Source organism: Manis pentadactyla, chromosome 13 (genome assembly GCF_030020395.1).
Source record: "Manis pentadactyla isolate mManPen7 chromosome 13, mManPen7.hap1, whole genome shotgun sequence".
Classification (NCBI taxonomy): Eukaryota; Metazoa; Chordata; class Mammalia; order Pholidota; family Manidae; genus Manis; species Manis pentadactyla.
The window spans coordinates 92,756,787-92,770,717 of NC_080031.1; the positions used below are offsets into that span (position 1 = coordinate 92,756,787).

The 13,931-nt window shown below is 56.3% G+C and overlaps 1 protein-coding gene across 1 annotated transcript in view; it reads right to left on the reverse strand.

Annotated features, from left to right (window-relative positions):
• COL23A1 (collagen type XXIII alpha 1 chain) overlaps positions 1-13,931 on the reverse strand; it is a 303,660-nt gene that overhangs the window by 10,245 nt on the left and 279,484 nt on the right. The window contains exons 6-15 of the mRNA XM_057490798.1: positions 13,284-13,310; positions 11,894-11,920; positions 10,509-10,535; positions 6,687-6,803; positions 6,137-6,172; positions 5,788-5,814; positions 3,851-3,904; positions 3,245-3,307; positions 2,765-2,809; positions 1,107-1,184 (exon numbers count right to left, since the gene is read on the reverse strand). Coding sequence (XP_057346781.1) covers positions 1,107-1,184; positions 2,765-2,809; positions 3,245-3,307; positions 3,851-3,904; positions 5,788-5,814; positions 6,137-6,172; positions 6,687-6,803; positions 10,509-10,535; positions 11,894-11,920; positions 13,284-13,310 — 501 coding nt within the window. The remainder of the gene's footprint in view (positions 1-1,106; positions 1,185-2,764; positions 2,810-3,244; positions 3,308-3,850; positions 3,905-5,787; positions 5,815-6,136; positions 6,173-6,686; positions 6,804-10,508; positions 10,536-11,893; positions 11,921-13,283; positions 13,311-13,931) is intronic.

A 13,931-nucleotide genomic window follows, 5' to 3' on the forward strand; every position in this document is an offset into this window, starting at 1 on the left:
GGCTCCTGCAGGCTGCCTGCGCACCACGGCTCACCGTCACCCTCCTGACTCACGCCCCCTCCTGACGGCTGCCCCCTGCTGAGCCCCCACCCAGCGAGCTCAAGTCCCCTACTCACCCTGGCAGGACCTTGAGCGGGAGGCGGTTGTGAAGCTCCACCTCCTCTCCCCGACCTGCCCCTTCCTGCTGGTGCTTCCCCTGGGATGTCCCTGGTCTTACTATCTTTCCTGTTCCACCCACCCTCCCCTGGGCCAGGCCCAGCGCCTGCCTCCCCACCTTCATTCACCTTCTACCCCACCCCCAGCTACCTTCCCCCAGTATGTGTTTTTAATATCACCTCTCTGCTCAAAAGCCAGCGGTTGCAGCCCGCTGCCCATGGGGAGTCGTCATTACAGTCTGGCGTGACAAATCTGCTTCCCACTCCCCTGCCCTCAGAGCTTCTCGAAGGGGCTCCCAGCCAGTCTAGGACACACTGCGCGTGTGCACGACGCCCTCAGGCCTGGGGAGGGCCTCGGCTGCCTCCCTGGGAGCCGGGGGAGATGACTGGAATCGAAGCTCAGGCAGGGGCAGGTGGGGCCCAGTCTGGTCTCTGATGACCCCCTCCCTACCCCCTATCAGTTCATTTTCCTGGTACCTGTGGCCAGCTGGCGCCCAGCCTCTCTCTCTGCTAGTTCGCCAGTCACCAGGCAGGACTCAGACCACACATCTCCTGAGGCTCCTGGGCAGGCCCTGCCACTCTCATCATCCCTGAGAGCTGCCAGAAGACCTAGCTCTCTAGCCGGTGTTCCCTGGAGAAGGCTCCGGGGGGCCTGGCTGGGACCGGGCCCCAGGAAATGCTCTGCCTCCTGCCCTTAACAAGGGAGCTTCCCTTTCTGCCTTGGCCTCTGGGGAGCTCAGGGCCACACGGGCCACACTCACAGCAGCTCTCAGCACCGTGTGAGTGTCGACCCAGCACCGTTCCCTCATCAGGCACATGGTGCAGTCGAGGTGTTTGTGCTAAGCTGATCCCGGTCCCTTATGTAAAGAAGTGTGGTACTAATACACAAAGTAAGTGGTTATTCCCTCCAGAAAGGACAAGGGTGTATCCTGGTCCTACCAGCAATGCTACCTTAAGGGCGTCCAAGATCCTGCCGTCATAGTCAATCACCACGGTGTCTCCTTGCTCTCCTTTGAGGCCCGGGGGACCCTGGAGTAGGAAGAAGAGTGAGAGTTCAGGGAAGAGCCATGGTCGATGCTTTTGTATTTCACCCACGGAGCGTAGTAGCCTGGCCTGCACCAAAGCATGAATGCATGCATGGGCTCAGCTATGGCCTGGTGGGATGTGTACTCAGGCCCTGGCATCCCGGCTCACTGAGAAAACACTCCAGGGCCCAGGCAGGCGGCACACGGGAGGGAAGGGGGGCCCGGGCCAGGTGAGGAGCACGGCCTGCCTGGTCTGTGTGCACCTTCAGGTGGGAAGTGAAGCCCCCTGAGGCCCTTGGGCTGAGTTCTCCAGGGAAGATGGAAAGTAAAATTTGGATGTGAAGTTCTTCAGATTTTTAAATGTTAGCAAATAAAGAAAAACACCCAAACCCTCCAAAACACTGTATAGGCCAATAAAAGATGTGCCAGCTTAAAAAAAATATGCTAGTTTTCACAGAGAAGGCAAATAGTGACTCTGTGGCATCTTACTACACTGATGGGCAGTGACTGCAGTGGGGTGTGGGGGGGACATGATCATATGGTGAATGTAGTAACCACATTGTTTTTTTCATGTGAAACCTGCATAAGAGTGTATATCAATAATACCTTAATAAAAAAAATGTGCTAATTGGATTTTACCCCTGTGCCTCCATTTCCCATCCTCTGGTGGAGGCGGAGAGGCTGCCTGTGCCATGCACTAACATTCTCATTCGGTCCTGGGCAGGAGCACACATCTGCCCGTGCCCACACATGCACACATGCATACATCCACATGTGCACACTTGCGTGTCCACCCCCACTTGTCATGTGGAGCATGCTGCTGCTGGCCTGCCCTTCCTCTCAACCCTCAGCTCCACCCCAAGGCTTCTGTCTGCTGAGGGGCTGCCAGCACCTTGGTCAGATGGCACGTCCCCCTGCAGATGGCATAGAGACCCAGGCCAGGGCTCATTTGTCAGCTGCCTGCGCAGTCATGGCTGCACAGAACTGTATAGTTCACATAGAATCCCCACACTCAGCACCTAATCCAATCCTGGCCACCTGCGCACCTGGGCTTCTGGCTTAGACCCATATTTTGGAGAATGAAAGCAGCTTCCGGGAGCATAAGGGGATGTGACACATGACTGCTTCAGGTCACAGAGCTGAGAATAGGATCCTGGATGTCGACCTAAAGGTGTGTTGATTGGGGATCGTCCCAAAAGATCTGGGACCAGCCAGGGTGGCTGTGCTCAGGAGACAGGGATGAACTGCGATGTGCGGCGCGGCATCCCCAGGGGTAGGGTAACACCCTATGTGACAAATCAGGGGTCTATGTGTGACTGTGCCAAGAAAACTCTAGGAGGGCCCACACTCACCTGGGGAGGAGGAGGACAGGGGAGAGGCCGAGGCTCTTATTTTCACATATCCATATGGGAACATTTTACCAAAAGCATGTATTATGAGATTAAAAATGAAAAAAATCACTAGCGAATTATTATAAAAAGAAGACTCCCAGTTCCTGGAGCTCCACTGCTTTCCTGAGGTCAGGGGCTCCTGGAGGAACAGGTCCCTGGATCCCGTGGGCAAGGCCAGAGGGAGACTGCTTACCCGTGGCCCTGGGGCTCCATCGGCGCCTCGCTGGCCGGCCTCCCCCTGCGGAGATGTGAGGCTGCAGTCAGCTGCGCAGGGCCGAAGCCGAAGGTTCCCAGGCCCCTTCCAGGCTCCTCTTCCCGAAGGAGCTTGGGGCCCTAAGGGCCCGACACATGCAACCGGTGGCTCTGGGACACGCCTCCTGGAGGCAGGGCCCCCAGACCCTGCACTGACCCCACCTTGTGTAGCGACAAGTCACTGGGGCCCAGTACCAGGCACACGGGGGCTTTGCTGAAGTGCTGGGCCTTGGTGGAGACCTGGTCACTCACCCAGACCCACCGCCAAATGCCCACATGCAGGCAGCTTCTGATTGCCAGTCCAGTGAGACCCTGGAGCCCAGGCCATCCCGAGACTTCGCACTTAAAAGGGCAAACTGGCAGTGACGCCACATCTCCCTGTGACAGAGGCATTGGTCTGAACAGTGCCCTGTGACATCACCTTTGGGCCTGGGGTGCCATCCACACCATTCTCTCCTCGAGGGCCCAGGCTGCCCGGCTCGCCCTGCAACAGAGACATCTGCGGTATGAACCGGGGGCAGACTAGGGGCCACCTGGGTCTGTGCGCTTCGAGAGGTTCCTGGGGAAAGTGCCTGAGCCCACCAGGGTGGGGGGCATGGACCTCAGGACTCCCCACCCAGGTAAGTTAGGACCACAGCCCCCTTCCCATCTGGGTCTCGGTGCAGAGCTGGGGTAGCCAAGGGGCTCTAGAGACATGTGGAGGCAGGCTGGCCAAGAGTTTGGTGGCTCTCCAGATGGGTTGGGGAAATGAGGATGACACCCAGTTCCTGACTTGGGCACAGGGCAGAGAGTGGGGCCACCCAAGAGGGGAACCAGGAGGATTTGAGGGTGTGAGGGATGTCAAGTGGCCTGGAGGAGCTGGCAGGCCCACTGGTGAGGGGGGCCCAGGCTTTCCTGCGGCCTCTCTCTGGCCTGCCCGGGAGCCAGGGCACACCCCAGGGTGTGGAAGGGCCAGAGTGTGGCTCTGCCAGGTAACTGGGCCTAGGATAGGGGCAGAGGGGCCTCTCGGGGAGGGGCGTGCACCTACCTTGGGCCCTGGGGGTCCAGGGAACCCTGGCTGGCTTGGACTCCCATCATCCCCCTGAGAAGAGAGAGCCACCACGGCAGAAAGTTCTGGTCACCAATTCTGACGAGGGGCGGGGTGGGGGTGTTTCCAGGCCACCAAGCCTTGCTCCCACACCAGCTGGGTGTCCTACAGTTCAGCCCGATTCTGATAGCATCAGATCTCACAGGCTAAGGGCTCAGTCCTAACAGATCGTCTTCAGACACCAATTGCAAATCCAGGTGGACACCTGTCCTTCCAAAAAACGGGCTATAGATGGGAGGTTCCGATTCCCACCTCGGGTTTGATTAATTTGCTAGAGTGGCTCCCTGAACTCTGAGAAACATTTCACTCCCTAGATTACTGGTTTATTATAAACGGATATAACTCAGGAACAGGAAGATGGAAGAGATGCAGAGGGCCAGGTACGGGGAAGGGGAGTGGAGCTTCCATGCCTCTCTAGGCACGCCACTCTCCCTGTACCTTGTAGTCACCAACCTGGAAGCCCTCTGACCTGTCCTTCTGGGTTTTTATGGAGGCTTCATTACAGAGACATGATAAGTTAAGTCATTGGTCGTGGGTGATTGAACTCAATCTCTAGCCCCTCTCCCTTCCCTGGAGGTCAGGGTGAGACTAAAATTTCCAACCCTTTCCAACTATTCACAAAGTTGGCTCCACTGGCAACCAGCCTCCATCCTTAGGTGAGGTCTAAAAGTCACTTCATTATCCAAAGACACCTTTGCAGCTCAACACTTGGGAAACTCCGAGGGTTTTAGGAGCTCAGTACTAGCAATGGGGCCAAGAGCAAATACATATTTTTTTATTATAAATCACACTATAATAATGGCCCACACCAATGTCTCAGATTCAATGGGTCCAGGGTGGGTCCCCAAATGTGCATGGCTAACAAGCCCCCAGTAATTCTGATCCTGCTGGCCCCAGGACCACCCTTTGAGAACCATTGTCCTGGGCCCTGAAGTGGGGGCAGACTTGATGTGTTTGAGGAAAGGGAAGAATGAGTGAATGAGCAAATGAATGAATGAGCTCCTGGCTTCAGAGACAGAGGACAGAAGGGCTGCACAGTGCGGATCCGGTCTGGCGAGGAGGCTGCCTTCCCTGCGGAGGCCCCAGCCCCGCCCCAGCCCCGGCTCAGCTCTTCTCTCCAGCCACTTCCCACACCCTCACCAAGAAGTTCCTCCACAGGCCCTCTCCTTCTTTCCAGGAACACCAGGCTCACCCTGAAGCGGAGCCAGCAGGGGTGCCGCAGAGGTCAGAGCCCTCAGAGCATGGCCTGGGCACAGGCCGCCTGCTCCTTGGGTCCAAATGGCCCTGATGGCCAAGGCCTGGTTCAGCCCCGAGACCCCAGCTCCTCGGAGGGGTGCCCATGGGCAGTGGGACTGACTGTCTAGGACTCCGTCCTGACCAAAGCCTGAGCTGAATGGCCCTGGCCAGGTCACTGCTCTTAGAAGTGGGGATGGGATGCCCCAGCCTCAGGGCGTCTCGGGGGATCAGAGAGAACACACTGAAAGCCCCTGGTTGGCAGCAGATGCCCGTGAAATGCAGCGTGGCCCCCATCCTGTCCTCCTGCTCAGCCCAGGGGCTCCAGTTCTTCAGTCTCCCCTCCTGCCCCAGTAGGCACTGCTCAAGGAGGGAAATAAAGAGGCAGCAGATGTTGGCGAGGGCTTTAAAAGCTAAGGTGTCTTATAATTTCACCCTTACAACCCAGGGGAAAGTCAGGCAGAGATCCATCATGTCCCCATTTAGCGGATCAGTAAGCCGAGGGCCAAGAGGTGAAGTAGCCTGCCAGTGCCACAGAACCCAGTCTCCTGCCCCTGCTGCCCCTGCTTCAGTAGGTGCGGGGGAGAGAAGACCCTCCCCCCGGCCAGGCCTGGGGTAGCAGGCAGGCGGTGAGGAGCACTCACCTTGGGCCCTGGGGCTCCCTTTGGGCCCTGGAACAAGAGAGAAGTTGTTCAACGTGATACTGGCAGCTGCTTCCGGGCTTTCTTCCTTATCATCCCCGTTTTATACAGGGCAGCACCCAGCAGAGAACCGGGCAGGGCTGCCTTGGGAACCGGGCCTGACTCCGACTTCCCACTCCTTGGGCCTCAGACAGGGTGGGCGCTGCAGTGCCCTGAAGCACTGCAGTGGACTGTGGCCCCCTCCCCGGCATGCAGACTGGTGCAGCCGGGCCTGGGGGCCTGTCCCCTCCACGGGTGGGAGTGGGACCACAGTGCTGCCAGCCCAGGCCTCTGACATGCCCTGGATACTGACCATCTTGCCGTCTTCTCCAGTCTCTCCTTTGGGACCCTGAGGAGGCTCAAGGGGAGAGTGTGAGGGGATGGAGAGAGAGAGGCCGGGAGGGAGGAAGGGAGGGAGGGAGGGAGGAACAGAGGTCGATAAAGATCTGCAGAGAAAGAGCCCACATGTGGGTCCCAGGGTCAGGGTTAGGGCTGGGACTGAGATGGCAACCAAGGTCAGGCTTGGGGTCTATGGTCTCCTTGGGGTTAGAGTGTAGGGTGAGGGTTGGGTTTGGAGTCAGGGTCAGGGTCTATAGGGGTCAGAGTTAGGGTCTGGTAGTAGTCAGAAATGGGGGTGTGGATCAGGATTTGGGGTCAGGGATTTCATTGGGGTTAGGGACCTGGTTAACATTAGAGGTTAAGGTTGGAATGGGGTACAGGTCTGGGTCTGGGGAGTTCGGGTTAGGGCTGGTGCAGTTCTGGACCAGGGACAGGGCTGGGTTGGGCTGTTCTGGGATCAGGGTTTGGGGTTCTGGTTGGTGCAGACCGCATCCCGGGTGGTCCAGCTCCATGCCCGCTCTTACCGCTGGGCCTTGTGCTCCCTTGGGGCCATCTTTCCCAGTGTCACCAGGAGGGCCCCGGGCCCCAGGGGATCCAGGGGGCCCCGGAGGCCCAGCAGCTCCTTCTTGCCCTTGGTCTCCCTGAAAGAGATGGGGCCTGGCATGACTGAGGGTGAGCAGAGCGGGTTCCCATCTCCAGAGGGACTTCCTCAGACGGGCAGTGCAGGACCTTCCCCTTCCCCAGCCCAGCAGGCTCAGAGGACAGAGCTTTACTATTGGGCTTCTTGGACGCCACATGGAGGGACAGCTCCCCACACTTAAGCACTGGAGGCCGACAGGGCCTGGCTGTGGCACCAGATGAGAGATGAGACACGCCTCTGCACTAGACCCCTTCCTCCTGGAAAAGGGACCCAGTGCCTCCTGAAAGCCCTTCTTGGTTGGTCAGCTCCTGCAGTGATGGACGGGCACTCTTGGGCACTTGTCCCAGGGGAATGAAAACTTACGTTCACACAAAAACCTGTGCCTGGAGGCTCATAGCAGCTTTATTTGTCATAGCGCCAAACTAGAAGCAATCCAAATGACCTCCAGGACATGAATGGCCAACCAGCTCAGGCACATCAGATCATGGCCCAGTGCTCAGCAAGAAATAGAAAGGAGCAAGTATAGACAGACACATGCCACAGCTGGATGCATCTCAAGGGAATTAGGATAAATTAAAAGAGCGAATCTTAGAAGCTTACATACTGCACCATTGCATCTACACGACATTCTTGAAGTGGCGAAGTTACAGAGATGGAACACAGATTAATGGTTGCCAGGGGTTAGGGATGAGGTGGGGAGGGAGTTGACTGTAGCTAGGAAAGGGTAGCCCGAGGGATCTTTGTGTGGTGGTTATGCGAACTTACATGTGTGATAAAATCGCACAGAACTAAACACACACACTTGAGTAAAGAGGGTGAAATCTGAAATGCTGGTGGATTGAATCAGTGTCCTGTTTGTGAGACTGTACTACATGTCTGTACTACTACAGGGATGCAAAATGTCACCATTGTGGGGAAACTGGATGAGGGGCATGTGGGGGTATTATTTATTACAACTCTATGGGAAACTACGATGACCTAAAGTAAAAAGTTAAAAGAAAAAGGGTGATGAAGGACCACACAGTCTTTCTTATGCAGCACCAAATCCCCAACTCTTGGACCCAATGTTAGTACTGGGTCAGACCTCAGGCAGCCAGAACCCTCACCTCGTGGCCCCACCTACAAGGAGGGAAGACCACAGTGCTCCCGGCACTTCTTGCTGTCCCAGGTGTGCCCGCCCAGCACTGGCACAGGGGACAGTAAAGGGGCATGCCCGGCTCACAGTGCCAGCAGCTCCCATACTTCCTGGAACCAAGAAAGGGAGAAGCCTCTTGTGGAGCTGGCCCCTGCTATGTGCCTCGTGCTGGGGATTGAGGACTTCCTGGAGGTTGTTTCACCCAACCCTTGACAATAGTGGGCCGCTATTGTCCCATTTTACAGATGAAGTGGCTGGGGTCAGAGGATAATCATTTACCCAGGGGAACAGGGCTAGGAAAGGTAGTGCCCCCTCTGGCCACTGAGGTTTTCATCCATGATCCCTTGATATGGAAGAGCTCACCTCTCCAGCCGACTGGACCTAAGACATAGTTCACTGGTTTTCCCAATTAAAAAATTAACTGGAGCCCTCAATGTCCACCACTTGCATCTTCTGATCAGTCTGACACAGCCAGGGTCCTGGCCAAGGGGCCATAACTGCAGCCCAAAGTAAAGAGAACCGCCCGTCTGGCCAGCTCGCTCAGCCGCGGGCAGCGACGGTGGTGCTAGCTCCTGTTTTGTTTTACTCCGTATCAGGAAGAATTTGAAGGCACCCCGACCCCTGTTGGTCGCCAGGTTGGGAACCACTGGCCTGGACTCTACTTATTGAGGCAGAAAATGGGTTTAGATACTGGAACAGCTCCTCGGAGAGGATTTTAGGCTCTTCCCTTGGGAGACGAAGCCGGCCAGCTGCCTCCTCCTGCCAGGATCGGACGGCTGAGGTCTGACCGGGAAATGCAGGGGTCAGTGGGGGGGAGCACAGCAAACCAGCAGACCCAGACACGCCCCTGGGCCGCTCTACCTTGAGGCCGCGGCGATCGTACATGTGATAGTCTTTATTTATAAAGCCCGGATTGAGCCATGGGAAAGCCATCTGGTCAGTAAACAGGTTGTGCGGTCAGAAAGGCAGTAGGGTGTTCTAGAAAACCATAAAGCTATTTCTGGAGGCAAAGCCACTTAATTCAGCCCAGAGAAGGGAGGCTTGGTACTAGGGTGGCACACCAGGTTCTCCGAAGATGCCACTGTGCTCACTCCCTTCCCTTTGCGGCTCTGCTGCAAAGTGACCTTGCCACTCCCCACCAAGAGCTGGGGCCCATTCTCCACCTTGCCCCTGAAACCCCTTGACGTAGGGTGGGCTGTGACTGATGTGACCGATGGCATGCACCAGAAGTGCTGCTGTGTCCTTTCTGGATATAGCTCTTAACTGGCCCAGCAGTTTCAACTTCCTGCATTCTGGGAAGCCACCCTCAGATGCCCCCCCTAGGAAGCTCACTGCTATGCTGGGAGAAGCCCCTGCCACACAGAGATCCTCCCTGGCTGAGCCCCCAGCCAATAGCCACCAACTGTGGCCATGTGAGGGTGCCATCACCCTGGGCTCCAGGCCCAGCTGCCTCTGTCTGCAGTAGGAGAGACGCCAGCCAGCCTGGGGCTCACAGGAGATGGTGACCTCTTGTTTTAAGCCACTGAACTTTCAGATCTGGAGGTTGCTGCATAGGTGGCTGGAACATTGGGACACAGTGGGGACACCCATGAAGAGCGCAGGGATCTACTCTTTGATGACACCTGGGCTGGAGGAGTTCCAATGAGGTGTGAGCATCCCGGTTTGGGAAATCAGCTTTCATACATCCACCAGAAAGCAAGCAGAAAGCTCTGTCAGCAGCCACAAACTCAATGTGGATACCCTTTCTTTGCTGTAAGGGGCAGCGCACCAGCTTTAGGTGGCCCTGCCCTCACCCTCCTGTCAAAGGCCCAGCACAGAACACCTGTGTCTCAGGGGCTCAGCCTGGCCAAGCACCCTTTCCTGCTGTTAGCTCACCTCACAACTGCCATGTGATGAGGGCCATACTGGCCTCATTTCACAAACCCAGTTCAGAGGTTGCAGAGCTGGGGCTGGGACTGGGACCCAGGCCACACTGTGCACTGCAGCCCCTGTGGATGCTCGCTGTGGGTGCCCAGCCCACTGGCTATGATTTCTACCCTGCTGTGGTGGGGTAGACATCACCACACCATGCTGGGTGCCCACTGTTATAATTGCAATGAATCTTCCCCACAGTGGCTTGGCATAGGGGCTGTCCACCTAACTCAGAGTTGGAGGAACTGAGTCTCAGAAGGGAAAGTGACTCACTCAGGTGGCAGAGCTGAGCTTTGGGCTCAGGGATGCTGACCCCACAGCCTTCTCTGTTCCTGGGGTGCCAGCCCCTTTCATGAAGGTCAGTCTCCAGTCTGGGACCAGTGCCAGCCCCACTGTCTGCCCATCAGCGGTGGCATGCTACTGGGAAGCCTGTCTGTGCAGGGGGTTGGCGGCCTTGGCCGGACCGAGGCCTGGAGCTCCCCCAGCAGCCACTGAAGCGAAGCCTTGCGGTGCAACAGCCCCGGGGGCGGAGAGGAGCAGCTGCTCACTCTCCTCTTTCTGTGATAAGCTATAGGGACCCAGAAGACATGCTAGATATGCCTTATTACAATATAAGACAAACCACGTCGGGTGGGTGAGGGGGTCTTGCTTGGTTCTTACCCGGGGGCCAAAGTCTCCTGGTGCACCCTAGGAACAAAAGGGAGATAGATCACCACCACTTTTACAACTTCATCCATCTCATGTGTCGAACATTTATTCTGTGCTCAGTGCTTCATGTACATGGTCTCACTTAATTCTAACAAAAATAACATGTAAGCTCTACTTCTGGCTCCATTTCTAATGAGGAAACAGGCACAGAGAGGCTAAGTAACCTGCCTAAGGTCACACAGCCAGCAGATCTGGGCTCGGGACCTGGTGGTCTGTTATCTAGTGCCAGCCCCTAGCCCTGGTAGAGCTGGGATGGGCGGAATCCTGGAACTGCAGACCGGAGAAGGATGATAATTAGGTGATTAACTGTTTCAAGTCACCGAGTTTCGGGGCAGTATGTTAAGAAGTGGTAGATGCCAAGACACCAATTCTCTCTGGTTTCAAGCCCCTGCCGTAGTGGCATTAGCCAGCACCGACAGGAAGGTCACCACTGGACTTCCAGCCGCACGAGCCTCTCATCATCGGCAAAGGGTGCTCTGACCTATACCCTGAGCAATCTTCCCCATGGCTCTGTGAAGCTGGCTTTCATTTACAGATGGAGAAACTGAGGCCCAGAGAGCCCAGCAACTTGCCAAAGGCCACACAGTTGGAGGTGGAGCTGGAATGCAAACCCGAAGCCCTGAGGACCAGATCCCGTGCCTCGCTCAGCGCTGATGGTGGACCGGGACCTTGGCCACCCTTACCTCAGTGGGCCATGTCACAGCGGGGCTCAGGGGCGGACATGGCCCAGCCATGCCCAGCCCTTCCCTGGAGGCACCTGTTGTCCTGGCCACACCTGGTCTGCTCTGTTCCCTCCCTCCCCCCACCCCAGCACGTGGCACGAATCGCCGCCTTCTCCCGCTCCCTGCCAAGGCACTTGGAGCCCCCCGCCTTCTAGGACCCTGCCATGACATTTTAGCGCCAAGTGCCAGGGAGGCCCTTCTCCCGAGGGGCTGTGGCGAGCACAGGGGCATCTTTCCACAGTCTGTTTTACTGGTGGCGAGGGTGTCCTTCCCACAACGAATACCATCAGTAGGCATTGTTCAGTCCTCCCCCTGCACTCCCTTCCCGCGATTAATTACTGTGGAAACTGTCATTCTGGGCAGACTGTGCTTTGAGTCTTGGCAAGCTCTGGTGCCAAGAGCACGCAGAGTCAACCCTCTGGGTGCCTTCAATCGTCCAGTGTGAGCCTGGTAACCACCGGGAGGCGGACACTATTAGCCCCGCGACAGTGGGGAGGCCAAGGCTCTAGGAGGGGCTGGGACGCGCCCAAGGGCTCTCTGGAGCTGGGCTCGGCAGGCAGGTTTCTGGCACCTTCAGCCGCCGACCGTGCCTGCACAGCTGCCAGCATCACTTACCTTTTCCCCCTTGGGGCCTGGCAGTCCCTGGAGGAGGAATGTGGAGAAAGAATAGGCATGAGTGAGGGGCACTAGGCTGGTACCCCTCCCGGCTTCCCTGAGGCTTTGGGGACACAAGGGGCCCACGTGACTGAGCACAGCTGCAGGTGGCAGAGCAGAAACACACAGAAGCCTGTCAGCCCTTCATGAGAGCCCCAAGGAAGCTCCACACCTCAGTCTGCTGCATGGGGGAGGTGGGGGGTTGGGGGGTCACCAGTGAGGGCCCACTGGCACCTCTCAGCAGAGACAGAAGCACATGTGCTAGTCACTCTCCCCAGAGAGCAGGCCCGTCCTGCGCAGCACCTGCTGTCAGGTCCCCGTGAGGAGGCTGCTGCCCCCAAACCATCCATTATCCCTTCAGCCCGTAATGCATTGGCTCTTCCATTCATTCGACAGCTACCATCCAGGCAGTCAGTTCTTTCCTCTATCCTTTAATAATGCACATGTCAACTCTTCAGTCATCTGTTAGTCCATTCATTTCCATTCACTTGTCTGCTCAGCCATCATGCACTTATCCACTCACTAACTTACTTACTCTTCCATGCATCCAACTGATTCTGCCTCATTTGACTGTTCTTCCATCCACCCATCCATCCATGCATTCGTTCATCCATTCAACCATTCAGTCATCCTTCCATCCATCATCCATCTGTCCATGCTTGCATCTATCCATCTAGCCAGCCATTCACCGATTCATTCATCCATCTATCCATCCATCCTTCCTTCTATTCATGTATCCTTCTATTCACCCATCATCCATCCATCTGTCCATCCTTCCTTCTACCCATCTATCCATCATCTGTGCACCATCCATCCATCCACCATCTGTCTGTCTACCCATCCATCCATCCACACCCAATTATTTATTTAACTATGCTGTCACCCTGGGCAACTCATTCATTCTGCTGAAGATGCCTGTGGACCACAGGGCCCGGGCCAGGGTGTTGAGAACTCATCAGCCCACCATACACCACTGAAACCTTGAGATTATGAAGGGATGTTCCATGTCTGAGGCCTGCTAGGAGGGGCTTGTATGTTTTGAAGGCTGACTAGACACCAGGGATGGTGCTGTCCACAGATCTCCATGTCCCTAGCATCCCTGTGTGGAGGTTTAACGGGCCTATTTGACAGACAGAAGCTTCAGGCTCTGGAGGTGACGAGGCCTCCTCAAGGTCACATGGTCAGCAAGCGGTAGAGCTGGATTTGAACTCAAGTCTGGTGCCTAAATGACTTCCCTCTGTGCTGAACCAGGTTCCCAGTGGCCCTTGCACTCTGGTGCCCTGCGGTCACTCCCAATCCCACAGTGGCAGCCCATCACAGGACCACCTAGAGTTGCCCTGTCATCACTTACAGGCTTGCCATCCAGACCCAGTGGCCCCTGGAAAACGAGAGAGAGAGCAGAGGTTACACACGGGAAAGGTGTTTCCTGTGTGCTGTATGACTCAGAGGTGCTAGTGAGTGACAGGAGACCAAAACCTGACCTGAGCCCATGGTCTGGGTGCATTTCACATGGACTTGGGGTGGGGGCATTTGGATGTTGGGGGGCTCTGGCTGTCCAGAGCCCCCTCCTCTGACAACAGAGCCCCATCTCTTCAAAACCAGCCCTGTCTCCACCCAGGTACATGGGCACAGGACCCCATTTCAGAGTGGTGGGTTCAGGAATGAGCACCATGTCTGGGACTTAGAATACCACTGAGCTCTTTCAGGGAAAGGGGGCTTTCTCCTGATGGGGCTATGGTTGGAGCTCCTGGGGGCACCACTGGCTTGAGAAAGAGCCAACAGAGGGGAAGGCAGAGCTGAGAGACAGAGAGAAAAACGGGGCAAAGGGCCTGGTACTCAAACTACCCTTGCACATTTTCATTTGTCAGTTAATAGTTTCCTCCCTTATGCCAGTTTGACTTGAGCTTCGGTTATTTACAATGTGTTAGGAATGGACTGTGTCCCCCCCAGTTCACATGTGATGCTTTAGGAGGTGGGGCCTTTGGGAGGTGATTAGGTC